The following is a 14,132-nucleotide window of genomic DNA, read 5'->3' as shown; positions in this document are numbered from 1 at the left end:
GTTCAGGGGTCGAAGCCGGCCTGCCCTTCACCTCCATCATCACCATCACCAGACCAGTCCTTGTGGGCCGACAATGGAAACCTGCCTTGGCTTGGAAGCCCACCATCCTTGCATCTCAACCACTCAGCCTTTGCCACAGATCCCACTGGCCGTCGCTTAAAAGTCAGTCTTGATGTTCCATCGACAGGGGCCGATGCAACATGTTCCCCCGACGTCGAGATTAAGAGGAACCTTTAGATAAGCTTCAAAATCTTATCTACTGTCTATTTTAACCATATTATCGATGAAGTCTATCGAGTCTTTCGAGTCTGTCGAGTCTATGCATATGCAGCCTTGTTCCCTCTGGTCCTCCTCCCGCATGAAACCAAAACGTCCACTACAGACGCCTCGTTTTTGCGGAAAGGGGACCCAAATCCAGGCACGCAAGCCACAATGACACGCTTCCGACCGTTATGCATTCCTCGATTTACTGTTAGCTATTGTCCTCAACTGCTTCTCAGAGCCCCTGGTCTGGACCTTCAGCGCCTCCTCCTGGCTTCGTCCGGGCGAGACACTTCTCATGCTCGTGGCGTCCTGGAAGGGCCAGCGGTTACATTCCTCACCAGGAGCGGGTGTCTCGCACCTCACCCGCCTCACATGGCCTGCAGATGATAGATATCGAACCATGGAGTATAAGTGCTTCAGGATCTGAACCCATCATCTGGATGTTCACTCTCTTTGCTCTCCATCGCTATACCCTCCCAGGCCTCACGCAGCAAGCAGCGCATCCATCAACATGCTGGGAAAAGACCTTTTCACCTCCGCACTTCTGTTTGCAGCGGCTGCCAGTGCCAGTCCCTACAGCAAGAACCTTGACCTCGATGGGCCCAAGTCGGTAGAAATCGCCGTCCAGACAGTGACAAAGGTTGTGCATCTTCAGAGCACTGCCAGTCCCACTTCTGTGGCACCCAAGGAAGACGACGAGAGCCTGCCCGTCGTCGACGAGCCTGTCGATGACCTCCAGAACATCACTGAACGCGCAGCTGTAGCGGGCTACAGGAATGCTGTCTACTTCACGAACTGGTAACATCGCTCTAAATCCACCAAAACTTGTGATGCGAATGCTGACTTCTCTCAGGGGCATCTATGGCGCCAACCACCAGCCTGCAGACTTTCCAGCTGACAAGGCCACCCATCTTCTCTACTCGTTCGCTGACATCAGATCCGATGGTCAAGTGTAAGTCAGCCGTTTCCAAATGGCACGCAGTTTCCGCTGACAATCTACCTAGCGTCTCGTCCGACACATATGCCGACCTGGAGAAGCACTTCCCTGGCGATTCCTGGAACGAACAAGGCACCAACGCCTACGGCTGCATCAAGCAGCTTTACCTCAGGAAGAAGAAGTTTCGCCAGCTCAAGCTTCTTCTCTCCATCGGCGGCTGGACATGGTCTCCCAAGTTCGCTCCTGTTGCGCGTACCGAAGCTGGCCGTCAGCGCTTCGCATCGAGCGCCGTTGCTCTCATGGCTGATTGGGGGTTCGACGGCATTGACATTGACTGGGAGTACCCCAAGAATGCCAATGAGGCGCTCGACTTCGTTCGGCTCCTGGCCGCCTGCCGCCAGGCCCTGGACAACTACGCTGCCAGGTACGCCAAGGGCTACCGGTTTCAGCTGACCATCGCCGTCCCCGCCGGTCCTACCAACTACCGCGTTCTTGACATGAAGAAGATGGCTCCGTTTGTCGATGGTTGGCACCTCATGGCATACGATTACGCGGGCTCTTGGTCCGGAAAGACCGGTCACCAGTCCAACCTCTACAGGAGCAAGAGTAACCCTGCCGCCACCCAGTACGACACGGAGACTGCCGTCAACTACTACCTCAGCCAAGGCATCAACCCAAGCAAAGTGCTGCTTGGCGTGCCGCTGTATGGCAGGTCCTTTGCTCGCACCGACGGCCTCGGAAAGCCGTATTCAGGCATTGGCAAGGGGTCCATCGAGGCTGGCGTCTACCACTACAAGGCTCTGCCGGCACCCGGCGCCGAGGAGCGCTGGGATGCCGAGGCTGTGGCCGCGTGGAGCTACGACAAGAAGACGCGGGAGCTCGTGACGTACGACAACCAAAACTCGGTGAAACGCAAGGCCGACTACCTCGTCAAGAAGAGACTCGGTGGTGCCGTGTTTTGGGAGTCGGCTGGCGATCGCGCCGGCGATCGCAGCCTTGTGAGGACCGTGTCGAAAGCCATGGGCGCCATGGACCAGACGAAGAACTGGCTGTCTTACCCTGCGAGTAAGTACGCCAACATTCGGAAGGGAATGCCGGGACAGTAGATGATGTTACGGCAATGTGCTATCATGATACATGAGACGGAGTTTAGCATGGGCGCTTGATTTGATACCATTGACAGATAGATTATTACGTGTTTTGAATTGATTTTTTCATACGTTTCACTTTGACTGTTTCTCTTCGATGCAGTGTGTACAATACTGAGTCTATGTCATCAGATCTTCCACAAAATCTCGAAGGCTCTCTATTACTTGGCACTTCCATCCTTTAAAACCCCTCCAACATGGGTCCACGTCAGGGATGCGATCCCTAAAGAACAAAGACAACGGCCGCCATGACAACCATGCCAGCGAAGCCCGTTACGCCGACCCGCACGCCAGCTCCCTGATCATCCTCGGCATTGAGCGTTCCGCCGCTCGCCCCCGTCGTCACGGCCTCCAGCCCACCGTTCGACGGTGCCGTCACCTCGGCCGACACGCCGGTCGCGAGGCGTAGCGACGTCTGCATCGTGCGGTCCGCGCCGAAAGACGACGTCGCCACCAGAAGCGTACCGGGAAGAGTGGCCGTTCGGTTCGGAGCGAGGCCGGTTGGCGCGAGGAGCGCAGAGCTTTGGGCGCCAGAGCCGACACCGCTACCGGCGCCGTTGCCCGACTCCCCCTGGTCATCTCCTTCGTCTGCATTGTCTCCTCCGTCGTCTGAGGCCCCCTCTTCTTCTCCTTCTTCTTCCTCTTCGTCTTCGCCATCACCAGATTCTTCTTCTTCATCGCCAGATTCCTCGTCGTCACCAGATTCCTCGTCGTCGCCAGATTCCTCCTCATCAGAGGAAGAATCCTCATCAGAGTCCGAGTCCGAGTCCGAGTCTGACTCCTCATCTGAATCGGAACCAGAATCCTCCTCGTCTCCTTCCTCATCGCCCTCGCCACCGTCCTGCTCCTCGTCGGCGGCCCCCTCGTCACCCGCAGGCCGGTCCTGGAGCTCACCGCTGCCAGAGTCGTCCGTGCCGGGCAGGGGTTCGAGTCCGGTCTCGCCGCCAGACGGACCCTGGACCTCCTCCGCGTCACCGGGAACGGGAGCAGCGGGGGGCGCGACGGGGGCGGTGCCGTTGCCGATGACGGCGGAGGGAGCGGCGCTCGGGAGGGCGTCGCCGGCGGGCAGAGCTGGGATGGGCTCTGGCGTTTGCACCTGTTGGGGGTGGGGGGATCTTCTTAGCTTTTCCGTTGTCATGCTGAAGAAGCAGGGGGAGGGAGGGAGCCAACTTACGGGAACCTGGGAGAGAGTGGCGTTTGTGGGGATCACGGGCAGGCTCTCGACGGGTGCGACGGGTACCAGAGGAGCGGCGGGCGCGGATGGCACGAGGGGTGCCGCCAGAGGCGGGGACGGAATGGCGGATTCGACGAGAGATACCGGCACCGAGGGCTCGAGCAGGTCGGAAGAGGCACTCGGAACAACAAGCTCGCTGGACGCCGCCGATGGCGCTGGAGGGTCGGTAATGTCGAGGGGCAGGCTGGGAACGGCCGACTCGCTGACAGACGAGATCGACGAGGCGGGATCAACCGACAGCGCGGCGCTGCTCGGCAGCAGGGGCGCGAGGGTGGGAATGGCCCCTTCCAAAATGCTAGATGCCGACTCGGAAGACTGGAGAGGGTCGGCCGGCGCAATAGGCCGCAGGGGGTTGACTCCCTCAACCGGGGCGGGAGACTCGAGCGGAAGGGCGGATGACGCCTCAGATGGGATGGGGGCCGGAGACGCGGCCGGCAGAGGGGACTCGGCTGGCGCAGAAGATGCAACGGGCAGAGCAGACGAAACAGGCAGAGCAGACTGAACCGGCTCAGCACCTTCCGGCGGCTGAACCTCCTCGATCTGCTCGCCACCGGTGCCGGGCAGCGGTCTCAGCTCACCAACGGTCTCCTGCAAGCCAGGCAGGGGCCGCAACTCGGCGCCCTGTCCACCGGTCTCGGCGCCGTCAGGAATCCCGTCCTGGTCGGCATCAGGGAGGTCAGCCACCGGCTGCTCAACCGGGACCCCGGGCGCGGGCACACCCTCGTCGTCGTTTCCCCCCTCGACAGGCACGGCCGGCTCGGGCGCCAGGACGGGCAGCTCCCCAACTCCCTCACCAGGGGGCACCTCAGGCGCGACAGAGGGCACGGCGGGATCGACGCTGCTCTGGGCCGCAGCGAGCGAGGCCGAGGCGCTCAACAGCAGGACGATCGCCTTGAACTGCATCGTTGTTCTCGTGGTCGTTCTTGTGGTACGTTGCCGTTGATAACTCGTTGTGATGGTCTTGGAGGTTGAGTAAAGATCGTGAGGTAACGTCGAACAGAGAGACAGACAGGTAGGCAGGCCGTACAGAACCAAAAGCTCACAACAATATGGCAGGTATTAATAACAGACAGGACAAACACCGCTAGGGCGTTGCGTGTGAGATGAAGAAGAAGAAGAAGCAGCGCGTCGTAGAGACGGCAATCAGGGAAAGAAAGAAAAATAAAAGACAGTGATAGTGAAGGTGAGGGGTGCTGGCCGGCAGTCAAGAAGAGAATGACACAAACATTTGAGACAGGACGAACTTGACTCGAGGAAATGAAAATCGAAGAAAAGGCACGAGAGAAAGAAAGGATGTCTGCATCGGAGATCTCTCGTCTTGACGAAGGTAGTCAAAATCAAAAAGAAAAAGGGCGGCAACGAAAGATGGGGAGGGGAGTCCCATGGGCCGAGCGGGACTTGGCGGAGCTGATGTCTCGCGAACCCCCCGTACATGATCCGCGACAGAGGCCGTCTGATGTTGGGGGGGAACAGCGTTGAAAGGCTCTCCGACGTTGCATTGCGGTAGGGCGGACATGGCACGGGGGCGGTAAGCGTGTCTGAGCGGGACGGCCGTGCTCGGGTTGTCTCTGTCTCGGTGTTCAACCCATGTGTGCTTGTGTGTCTGGGTTGGGTTGATGATGGTGGTGAGGTGGTGAGGTGGTGAGGTTGAAAGGAGGTCAAGATGATGACATTTAAGCATGATTAACCTTTGAGACTAGTCTGACGGCGAGGTTACCATCTCACAAGCCACACCGTTAGGGACCTGAGATTGACTTTGGTCGTCGGCTCCATTTCTGAGACGACTCGCGTGACCATGATCAATCTCCAACAACAGCGATGAGCGAACATCAGGCGTCATCCCAAGGCTTCACCCAAACATCGCCCAGAAATCCCCAATCCCATCGCATCAATGCAGAGGCGCAACTCTCAGACGACACGCGTCATCCCAAATGGCCGTCCCTCCCCCTCTCTCTCTCCCCAGAGTCCAGAACGCGAAAAGAGGCCGTCCCAGGAAACAAGGAGGCGGTCTCGAAACGTCCGACCCCTGCAGCCGATCAAACAACCGGCTCCGAACGAACCAGACACGCCGAGGCCAGCATGCCGCTCTCTCGTTCACGCGGCTGACGTCCGCTTTCGCCTCGCTTCAATTGAACTCGTTTCGTTGCTTCTCTGCCCTCTTGTCTTACTCAGTCTCGACTCGGTTGGCTGACCCAGAAGCCAGACAAACAGCAGACAACGAACACATGCAAGTGCACCGACAAGGGGGGTTTAGGACTTGACCAGACGGGGGTTAGATGTGCGAATGCCGAGACATGCTCTATCCACCCCATCCCGGCCGGGCAGGGCACGCGAAAAGAGAGAGAGAGAGAAGAAAAAAAGCAATTGGAGCTATTGAATTCGCACAGCTAGCGCCATGGTCTGTACAAGTACACGTAGTCCCATCTATAATGAAAGTTCACACGCGCGTTGCATTACTGTGCATCGCCTGGACATCCACCCTCGCGCCCAAGAAACCGTGCCCCATGTACCCCTGCCAGGCACGCCCAACCCGGAACCAGATACGGAGCCTCAATAGCAGTGCCCCTAAACGCCTTCGTAGTCAGGGCTACGGTTGGAAGAACACACACAGTCAGCAAACCTGCTCGGGATACGGTGGGGAACGGGGGCTCGGAGACCCGGGGGTAGAGTTCGACGGAAGGCAAGCTGGCAAAACAAGAAAGGGGGGAATAAGAAGGGCGTCGCCTTACATGTTAAAGCAACCCAATGCAGTGTCCTACACGCCCTCGGATTGATTCTCCCCCGGCGTGTTCGTGTTTGAAGCCCCGTGGAACGCGTCGCCGAATGCCGAGTCTTCCATCTCCATGTTCAGGTCCAAGCCATCGCCAAGCGAACCCGCTCCGCCGTCCAGCCCGCCGTCGTAGCCGGCCAGCGCCTCACCCGCTGTGTCGAGGTCACCGAGCGAGCTAAAGTCGTTGTCGCCTTCAGTGAGCGCCGGTGTTCCCACGGCTGAGCCCTGCCGAGCGGCGACGGCAGTAGGTGCCGTGGCTGCCGCCGCCGCTGCTGCTGCTGCTGCCGCGGCGGCGTCAGGGGCTGGGGCCGGGGCAGGCGTCGTGTTCGCGTTTGTGTCGGGAGACACACCACCCTTGGGCACGACGACCCAATCGCCGCTGCCCTGATCCTGTCCGCTGCTGGCCGCCGCATCCTTGTTGGCGTCCGTGTTGGCCATGGAGACGTCTGGCCCAGGACCGGACGCTGCAGCCGGCGCGGGAGAGGGTGCGCCCAAGTTGGCCGGCGTCGCTACGCCCGAGTTGAGTCCCGATGGCGTGGGGAAGTTGAGGGGCGTGGAAGTCGACGACAAGCCCGTATGCATCTCATCGAGAAGACCCGCAGCCGTACCGCCCATGTCGATATCAGCGTCATCGCCGGTAGCCCCGCTCTGCTGCGATCCAGCATGCGAAGGACGGCGTGACATGTCGTTTGACTCGGCGCCCACGTTGGGGACAGCGACTGGCGTCGCCTCCTTCACAGGCACCGGCGTCGCCTTCTTAACAGGCTCAGGCACGGGTTCCAAGTAGCCGCCCGCCTGCACCCGGTTCACGCCATGGAGGACCGCGATTTGACGTCCGAGATGCGCCTCGACCTGCGCCACAATGTCGTCGATTTTCTTGTTGTGCTTCTGCGACCAGGCGCTGCTGCCCTCGTCCGAGTCAGTCACCTGGCCCTCGAGACGCCAGAACTCGGCTCCACGTTCCTCGACCGAGTGGCGGAGTTCCTTCTCCGCGCTGAGAATGGTCGCGTTGGCCTTCATCTTGGCGATGGCCGCCTCGTGATCAGCCTTCATCTTCTCAATCTCGGCATTCGTCGTGTCAATGTGCTCCTGCGCCCGCTTCCTGAACTCATCCGCGAGGCCCTTGTCGAGCTTGCCGACGTAGGGCTTCTTGGGGTTCTCCAGGTGCGCCTCGCCGCCCTGAGAGGAGAAGATGCCGTCGGTGAGAGGGGCGAGCTCGCCCTTCAGGCCGAGACCCAGGTCGGGAGGGGTAATGTGAATGAGCGAATACGGAGAGGACCACACCTCCTCCATCCACTCGTGGTTCTGCTGGTACCGAGACAGTGCAATGTCCCGGGGCGTCAGCGTGTCGAACACATCGCCATAGAGATCCTCGTCCTCCAGCTCGAGCTGGAGGGCAGCCAGGGAGCCGGGCGGCGGAGGCGGCGCCTGAGACTGAGCCGCCGCCTGGGCTGCCGCCTGGGCTTGCGTCTGGCGGCCGCCCCGGCGTCCGGTGGGCATGACCTGCTGGTGAGTGGGATACGCCATCTGCTGGGGAAGTCGCCTCGACTGAATGGGCGCGTACACCTGCTGTCGGTTGCCGCCACTGCGCGGCCACGCAATTTGCGGCCAGTTGCCGCGGTCGGACAGCATGAAGTCCTTGCGCGTGATCTGGCCACAGTTCTGGAGGTAGTTGCGCTGGTTCAGCATGGTCTGGCTATCTTGCGTGAAGGGAACCATGTTGATCGGGAGACGGTCCTGGGGGTCGGCTTGGCCGTAGTGTACGAGCCAGAGGCTAATGTCGGGCTGCGGCGCGTTGATGTTGACCTGTTGCGAGGGAACAAGTCGGAACCTGCGGCGAGCGCGGACGGCCGCTGGGTCGCCGGGCGCGAAGCCCGTCTTGTTGTAGTAGATCTCAAGGTTCTGTCAAAGTCAGCGAGTGCGGAGGCCAACGTCACACGGGCAATTGATGCGTACCAGTCCATTGCCGACTTCCTGGCGGTGGTACTGCTCAGGCGCCCAGATGATGCCGTCGCTGGCATAGTTGGTTCCCAGTCTCTTGAGCGGTTGCCACGTGAGGAGAACCTGGCCATCGTTGGGACGATCGAGATAGGTCCAGAAGAATGGTGCCTTGTCTTTGGCGACCTGGGGGGCGCCTAGCAGCCATTTGGTGACGTGTTGAAGGTCGAGTCGGCCTTGGTTGGGATACTGGTTCGCGGAGATGAGGTGAACGTGCGGAAGCTGCCTTCCGTGTCAGCGCGATGCCTGGAGAGTCAAAGGGACGAATCAATGGATTCACGGTGATGGCCTACGAGCTGGTCCTCGATCGCGTCGCTAGGGTCATGAATTGGTTGTTGCTGCGCCATGGTCAAGCGAGGGAAGGCGCGTCGCGGCCGATTCGAACTCGGTGGAAATCTAGGAAAGAGTGTCGTGGCCTTTTCGGGGTGCTAATGGGTCCTCGGACCGGGCAGCGCTGAAGTGTAGATGACTGCCGATTGAATGAGGGGGGGGCTAGACGATGAATGTTGCGCGGCGAGTGGCACTGTGGTTGATGGTTGTTCAGCCTGGCCCTTACTCGTCGTGCCGGACGCTGGCCACGGCGCGCCCCAACCCAAATTCTTTCGCGACGAGGCTGCGCACGGACCACCTCCAGAGACACGCAAGGCACCCGTCCGGATCGGGCTTAGTTCAGGAGTTCCGTAGGTAAGGTACCTGTAGGTTGTACCTTGAGGAGTTACATGCAGGCTTTATTTACGGGCACCATCAGTGTCATGGCATGGCATCACGACCTGTTCACGTCATGACACTTTGAGCAAGGTTCATGTTACAATTGTCTTTCATTTCATGATCCAGCATCTGGCTGGCAAGTACGTAAGATCACCCCATCCTGTCCGGACCCATTACCACAACGCACACACCCCTTTTAAGCCTGGTACGTAGACGCAGAAACGTTGCCGCCACGGCCGGTCCAGTTGACGTGAACATCCGTGTCAACGGGGTACTTCTCGTTGGCGTGCTCGGGCTTGACACGGAAGGTGTGGGCGCCGAAGTAGTCACGCTGGGCCTGCAGAAGGTTGGCGGGAAGGTCCTTGGTGCGGTAGCCGTCGAACCACGACAGAGCGGTAGAGAAGGCGGGGGTGGGAATGCCGAGGAGCGCCGACTTGGCGACGACGTCTCTCCAGCCGGGCTGGGCGGTGTGGATGGCCTTGTTGAAGAAGTCGTCGAACAGGAGGTTCTGGAGGTCGGGGTTCTTGCGGTAGGCAGAGGTGATGTCCTTGAGGAAGACGGAGCGGATGATGCAGCCACCGCGCCACATGAGGGCGATCGAGGGCTTGTTGAGCTTCCAGCCGTACTCCTTGGCGGCCTGCATATTTTTTTCGTGTCAGTAAGTCGTACATTTTTGCAGAGCATCGGCTTGTGTGCGCCGGGAAGTACAAAAACTACTAAAAAAAAAAGACTCACCTCCTGCATGAGCATGAAGCCCTGGGCGTACGAGATGATCTTGGAGGCGTACAGAGCCTGCTCGAGATCGTCGAGGAACTGCTGCTTGTCGCCCTCGAACTTCTGAACGCGGCTCTCGAAGCGAAGAACACCAGAGGCCTTGGTGCGCTCGTCCTTGATGGCGGACAGGCAGCGGGCGAGGACAGCCTCGGCGATCAGGGTGACGGGCATGCCGAGGTCAAGGGCGTTGACGGCGGTCCACTTGCCGGTACCCTTCTGGCCGGCCTTGTCAAGAATCTTCTCGGCAAGGGGAGTGCCATCCTCGTCGTTGAAGTAGAGGATGTCACGGGTAATCTCGATGAGGAAGGAGTCAAGAACACCAGTGTTCCACTTGGCGAAGGTGTCGCCCATCTCCTTGTAGGACATGCCGAGGCCACGCTTCATGATGTCGTAGGCCTATTCGGTTGGTGCAGGTTAGCGTCCGTTCTCAACGTGCCGCCAATGGCACTGCACAGGAGACACAGAAGGCAGATGGGGAGCGGACGGGAGCTTACCTCGCAAATGAGCTGCATGTCACCGTACTCGATACCGTTGTGGACCATCTTGACGTAGTGGCCAGCACCCTCGTCACCGACCCAGTCGCAGCAGGCCTCGCCGTCGCTCTTGGCGGCGATGTCCTGGAAGATGTCCTTGATGAAGGGCCAGGCCTCCTCGTTACCACCGGGCATCATGGAGGGGCCGTAGCGGGCACCCTCCTCGCCACCGGAGACACCGGAGCCGACGAAACGCAGGCCCTTGCTGGCGCAGTATTGAGTGCGGCGGTTGGAGTCGGGGAAGTGGGAGTTGCCGCCATCAATGATGATGTCGCCGCGCTCGAGGAGGGGGATGAGGGTCTCGATGTAGTCATCGACGGCCTTGCCGGCCTGGACGAGAGCATGACACGGCGGGGCGTCTTGAGCTTGGAGACGAACTCCTCGATGGAGTGGGCGCCAACAATGGACTTGCCCTTGGCCTCGTTAGCGAGGAAGCGGTCGACCTTGGCAACGGTACGGTTGAAGGCCGCAATAGTGTAGCCATGGTCGGCCATGTTCAGAATGATGTTCTGTCCCCTGATCAACGGTATCAGCACGGGCGGGGCGGAAAGGGGGAGGGGCGCTATTCCGGCAGAGACGGTACATCTCGAAAGGAGGGAGGGGGGGAGCTTCAGAAACTTACATGACAGCAAGGCCAACAAGGCCGAGATCCGCGCTTGCCACATTGTCAGTACTGGACTTCGTCACGGAGGAAGACAGAGCTGGAACGACGCCGCCAACAATGTTGACGAGACGAGCGCTGGGTCGGGGCGATGGAGGCGTCAGAGCGAGGGGCACCAAGGTAAGTGGGGGGAGGGGTGAGCTGGCTTGGGATTTTTTTGGAACTGGCTCGAGGCGCCATCACTCTCAAGCGCAGTGCTTCCAGAATTGCTGCCGCAGAAAATGACATATTCGACAATGACACGAGAGCCGGATTCATGGGCGCGAGATTGCGGGAATTGACTGCCGTGTCATCGTGGAAGGTGCCAGAGCCTGGGCGAGCAACAAAAAAGAGTTGAGGGGCGGGGTGGTGGGGTAATCGCTCGGGTTTCCGTCATGACGAAGGACGAGGAGAAAGGCAGAGAGACCAGACAGAACCAGAGCCAGATCCTGCGCCAGAACCAGAGGCAGAGGCAGCGGCAGAGGCCGAGAGGTAGAGCCAGAGGAGCCAGATGGAGGGGTAGAGGAGCTTTGACTTACACGGCGCCAGACATGATGAAGGTCGTTTGGTGGGATCGGATTGCTTGCGATTGAAGTTACAGCAGCAAGGTGGGTTCAGCGGGAAGGGAAGAGAGTGGTGGGAGGAGAGGTGTAGATATTTATCTCCAGGCGAACCGAACCGAACCGGAGCAGACAAGAGCTGAGGGGGGTGCGGAAGTTATTATTACGGAGTTCCTGGCTCATAGGCTCCAGGCTCAGGCTCTAGGCTCTGGGCTCTAGGCTCATGGGGAGAGGATGGGATGGGCGATGACAGAGCGCCCCAATCATCGGCGGGTGTCACAGTGCCTGGCCCGGGAGGTGAGGGAGGGGCAGTGAGGGGTGGGGCCTGCCTTTTGTCCCCCTCTCCCCTCCTTACCTGCTTGCTGTGAGCGGCGGGGTGATTTTGGGTCTTGATCCTGGTTGCTAGGAGATGCGACATGGAGAATCTCTTGTCTGCACTGGGCTTAACGCCGCGGCGTGCCACAGTCCAACGTAGGGTTTTAGCGGGCATTGGATCGATCATGACGCTGAAGATTGCCAGGCGCGCGTGGGGTGGTGAGCTCGGTCTGCTTTCGCTTCGACTGCCGCTTGCAATCAGCATCATGGAGTAAAGCAAATATGCTTTCCGCGATCCATGTCCACACATATCAAGGAGAGAACGAACCATCTACTGACAGATTGAGGGCGGAATACAAGGACAAAAAAATGGCGTCTTTGCTACACAGTCCCATAGTGGCTGGACAAACGTCGCATTCACCCCCAAACATCAAACATGACTTGCGAAATCCTTGCTGATCAAGCACCGAGCATCATCTACTGCGCGCCACTTCCTCAGAGCAGCGTCGTCATGGGCGCGCATGGAGGGGCAGCCTGAACCAAGCGGCCCATGGCCCGCATCACTGGTCCAGCCCAAACAAACCAGCCCGGCTGCCGGTGGGCGTGACGTGGGACACGAAGCCATCGTGGACCCCCATTACCGCCAGAACCCTTGAGCACTGTGGTCCGAATCCGCTTCGGCCGAACCATCCCATTGGCCGCTCGCCCTGCCAGTTTCTGCCTCACACTGCGGGTGTTCCAGGGAACGCGATCTGCGACTGCGACTACGGACACCTCCCAAGGCTGGTCGTAAAGCCCAGAGGTTTCGAAATCCGGCGCACCTGCACCAGTTGGTATGAAGTGACCCCCAAATGACCCCCAACCTTCCAATAAGCCGAAGAAAATGGGAACGCCTGCGACCTTGTTGAATTGCCTCTGGCCATGACTGACTGTCGCGCTGCCTTCGGCCTGAATCGCACCGCCTCCCCCTTTGCGCGGAAGTTAGGGCCTTCCTGCTGGTGACAGTGCGTACCCCTCGCGAATGCATTTCTTTTGAGGGGCATCATGGGCATGTTCTCAGCCTCGCCTGGCACCCCTGCCTCGTCCTGAGATGGCGTTCATCCCATGGGTTTCGGAATCGTCGAGGACGGCCAGCATCTGCATTCCGGTTTCTGCCCGACAATTCTGCTTCCTCACTCGTGGAGGTTCCGCCTCGGGCGTCTATGTTAATGAATCCCCCCTCTCCTGATATCCGGGAGGCCTGTGAGGCTCGAAGCTCGAGCCCAGCGAATTGAGCTCAGGCGCGCTCTTATCCGTTGGGATCCACGCTAAATACGGATGATTCGTGACAAAAATGTCGCATCCAGCCGTCTTCGGGGCTGCACCGAGCCACCGGGCGCCCGCCCGAAGACTCCGCGGAGACTCCGCCGTGACATGACTGATTAGACCGGCAGAAGTCAAGGAGATGTCATGGCCAACAATTCCCTCGCGACCAAATTTTCCGGAGAACCATGAACAGCGTGGGGGTCCGTCCCGCTCCAGCCACACATCGCAGCCTCTGTGCACGTGATTTCACTGAGAGAACGCCACACATCCCGCACCAGGCTCCCATCCGTCCAAGGCTGAAGTGGATACGGATTTTTCCACCTGCATCAACATCACGACAACGCGATCGCCATTACAGTTTGCGCCAAACTTCAATACGACCGATATCTCGTCGATTTGACACTTACAGTAACAATTTCAAAAAATCATCTCCACTCAAACGCAGGCACTCTTTGAGCAGGAAACCGGCTCAGAGGTACGTTCCATAACAGCCAGCACCAAACCGCGTTGTTCCCAAAAAGCACAGTTCATTCATCATGGCCTACCCGCCCCCTCCAGGTATCTCAAACGCCTCATCCAACTCGTCGCACCCCTCGCTTCCCGCCCGTCCGCCTCCTTCAGCCAGCGCATCATCAGGCGGCAGCGGCGGCGGCTTCAAGTCCTCCTTCAAGCCGGCCTTCACACCCGCCCAATCTTCCTACTCCAGCGCTCCCAGCTATGGCGCCGGCAGCGCCCCGGCCGCCGGCCAGTACGGCCCTTCCTCATACCCCACCTACCAGCAGCCCGCATCCTCCATGAGCGCCGCCCCCTACCAGGCGCAGTCACAACCGTATCGGTACCCCCAGCAGCCGCAGCAACCGAGCAGCAACACCTACCAGCAAGGCGCCTACACGCGCCAGCGAGCGCAGCATCCTACGGCGCCGGCCCCCAGATCCGTAACCCCTTT

The 14,132-nt window shown here is 59.6% G+C and overlaps 5 protein-coding genes across 5 annotated transcripts in view; 2 read left to right on the top strand and 3 right to left on the bottom strand.

Annotated features, from left to right (window-relative positions):
• Window positions 1–210: 210 nt before the first annotated feature.
• Window positions 211–2,307, top strand: VDBG_04876 (chitinase; the record flags this gene model as incomplete). Its single annotated transcript, XM_003005224.1, has 2 exons — window positions 211–1,062; window positions 1,269–2,307. The coding sequence occupies 2 exons, from the start codon at window positions 776–778 to the stop codon at window positions 2,305–2,307; spliced, it is 1,326 nt and encodes a 441-aa protein (XP_003005270.1).
• Window positions 2,308–2,572: 265 nt separating this feature from the next.
• On the bottom strand, window positions 2,573–4,486 carry VDBG_04875 (predicted protein; the record flags this gene model as incomplete). The annotated part of the gene is made up of 2 exons (XM_003005223.1): window positions 2,573–3,445; window positions 3,524–4,486. The coding sequence occupies 2 exons, from the start codon at window positions 4,484–4,486 to the stop codon at window positions 2,573–2,575; spliced, it is 1,836 nt and encodes a 611-aa protein (XP_003005269.1).
• Window positions 4,487–6,338: 1,852 nt separating this feature from the next.
• VDBG_04874 (conserved hypothetical protein) lies at window positions 6,339–8,698 on the bottom strand (the record flags this gene model as incomplete). Its single annotated transcript, XM_003005222.1, has 3 exons — window positions 6,339–8,255; window positions 8,310–8,573; window positions 8,645–8,698. The coding sequence occupies 3 exons, from the start codon at window positions 8,696–8,698 to the stop codon at window positions 6,339–6,341; spliced, it is 2,235 nt and encodes a 744-aa protein (XP_003005268.1).
• A 454-nt stretch (window positions 8,699–9,152) lies between these two features.
• On the bottom strand, window positions 9,153–11,559 carry VDBG_04873 (6-phosphogluconate dehydrogenase; the record flags this gene model as incomplete). The annotated part of the gene is made up of 6 exons (XM_003005221.1): window positions 9,153–9,696; window positions 9,795–10,229; window positions 10,328–10,785; window positions 10,824–10,882; window positions 10,989–11,105; window positions 11,546–11,559. 6 exons carry the CDS (start codon window positions 11,557–11,559, stop codon window positions 9,256–9,258), a joined length of 1,524 nt encoding a protein of 507 aa, XP_003005267.1.
• Window positions 11,560–13,722: 2,163 nt separating this feature from the next.
• The window catches only part of VDBG_04872 (predicted protein), a gene marked incomplete at both ends in the record, with an annotated part of 1,239 nt that continues 829 nt past the window's right edge, over window positions 13,723–14,132 (top strand). Inside the window, one exon of the mRNA XM_003005220.1 lies at window positions 13,723–14,121. Coding sequence (XP_003005266.1) covers window positions 13,723–14,121 — 399 coding nt within the window. The remainder of the gene's footprint in view (window positions 14,122–14,132) is intronic.

This window comes from Verticillium alfalfae, genomic scaffold (genome assembly GCF_000150825.1).
Source record: "Verticillium alfalfae VaMs.102 supercont1.5 genomic scaffold, whole genome shotgun sequence".
Lineage (NCBI taxonomy): Eukaryota > Fungi > Ascomycota > Sordariomycetes > Glomerellales > Plectosphaerellaceae > Verticillium > Verticillium alfalfae.
Note: the sequence above shows the minus strand (reverse complement) of the source record. Positions and strands in the feature narration are given on the sequence as shown.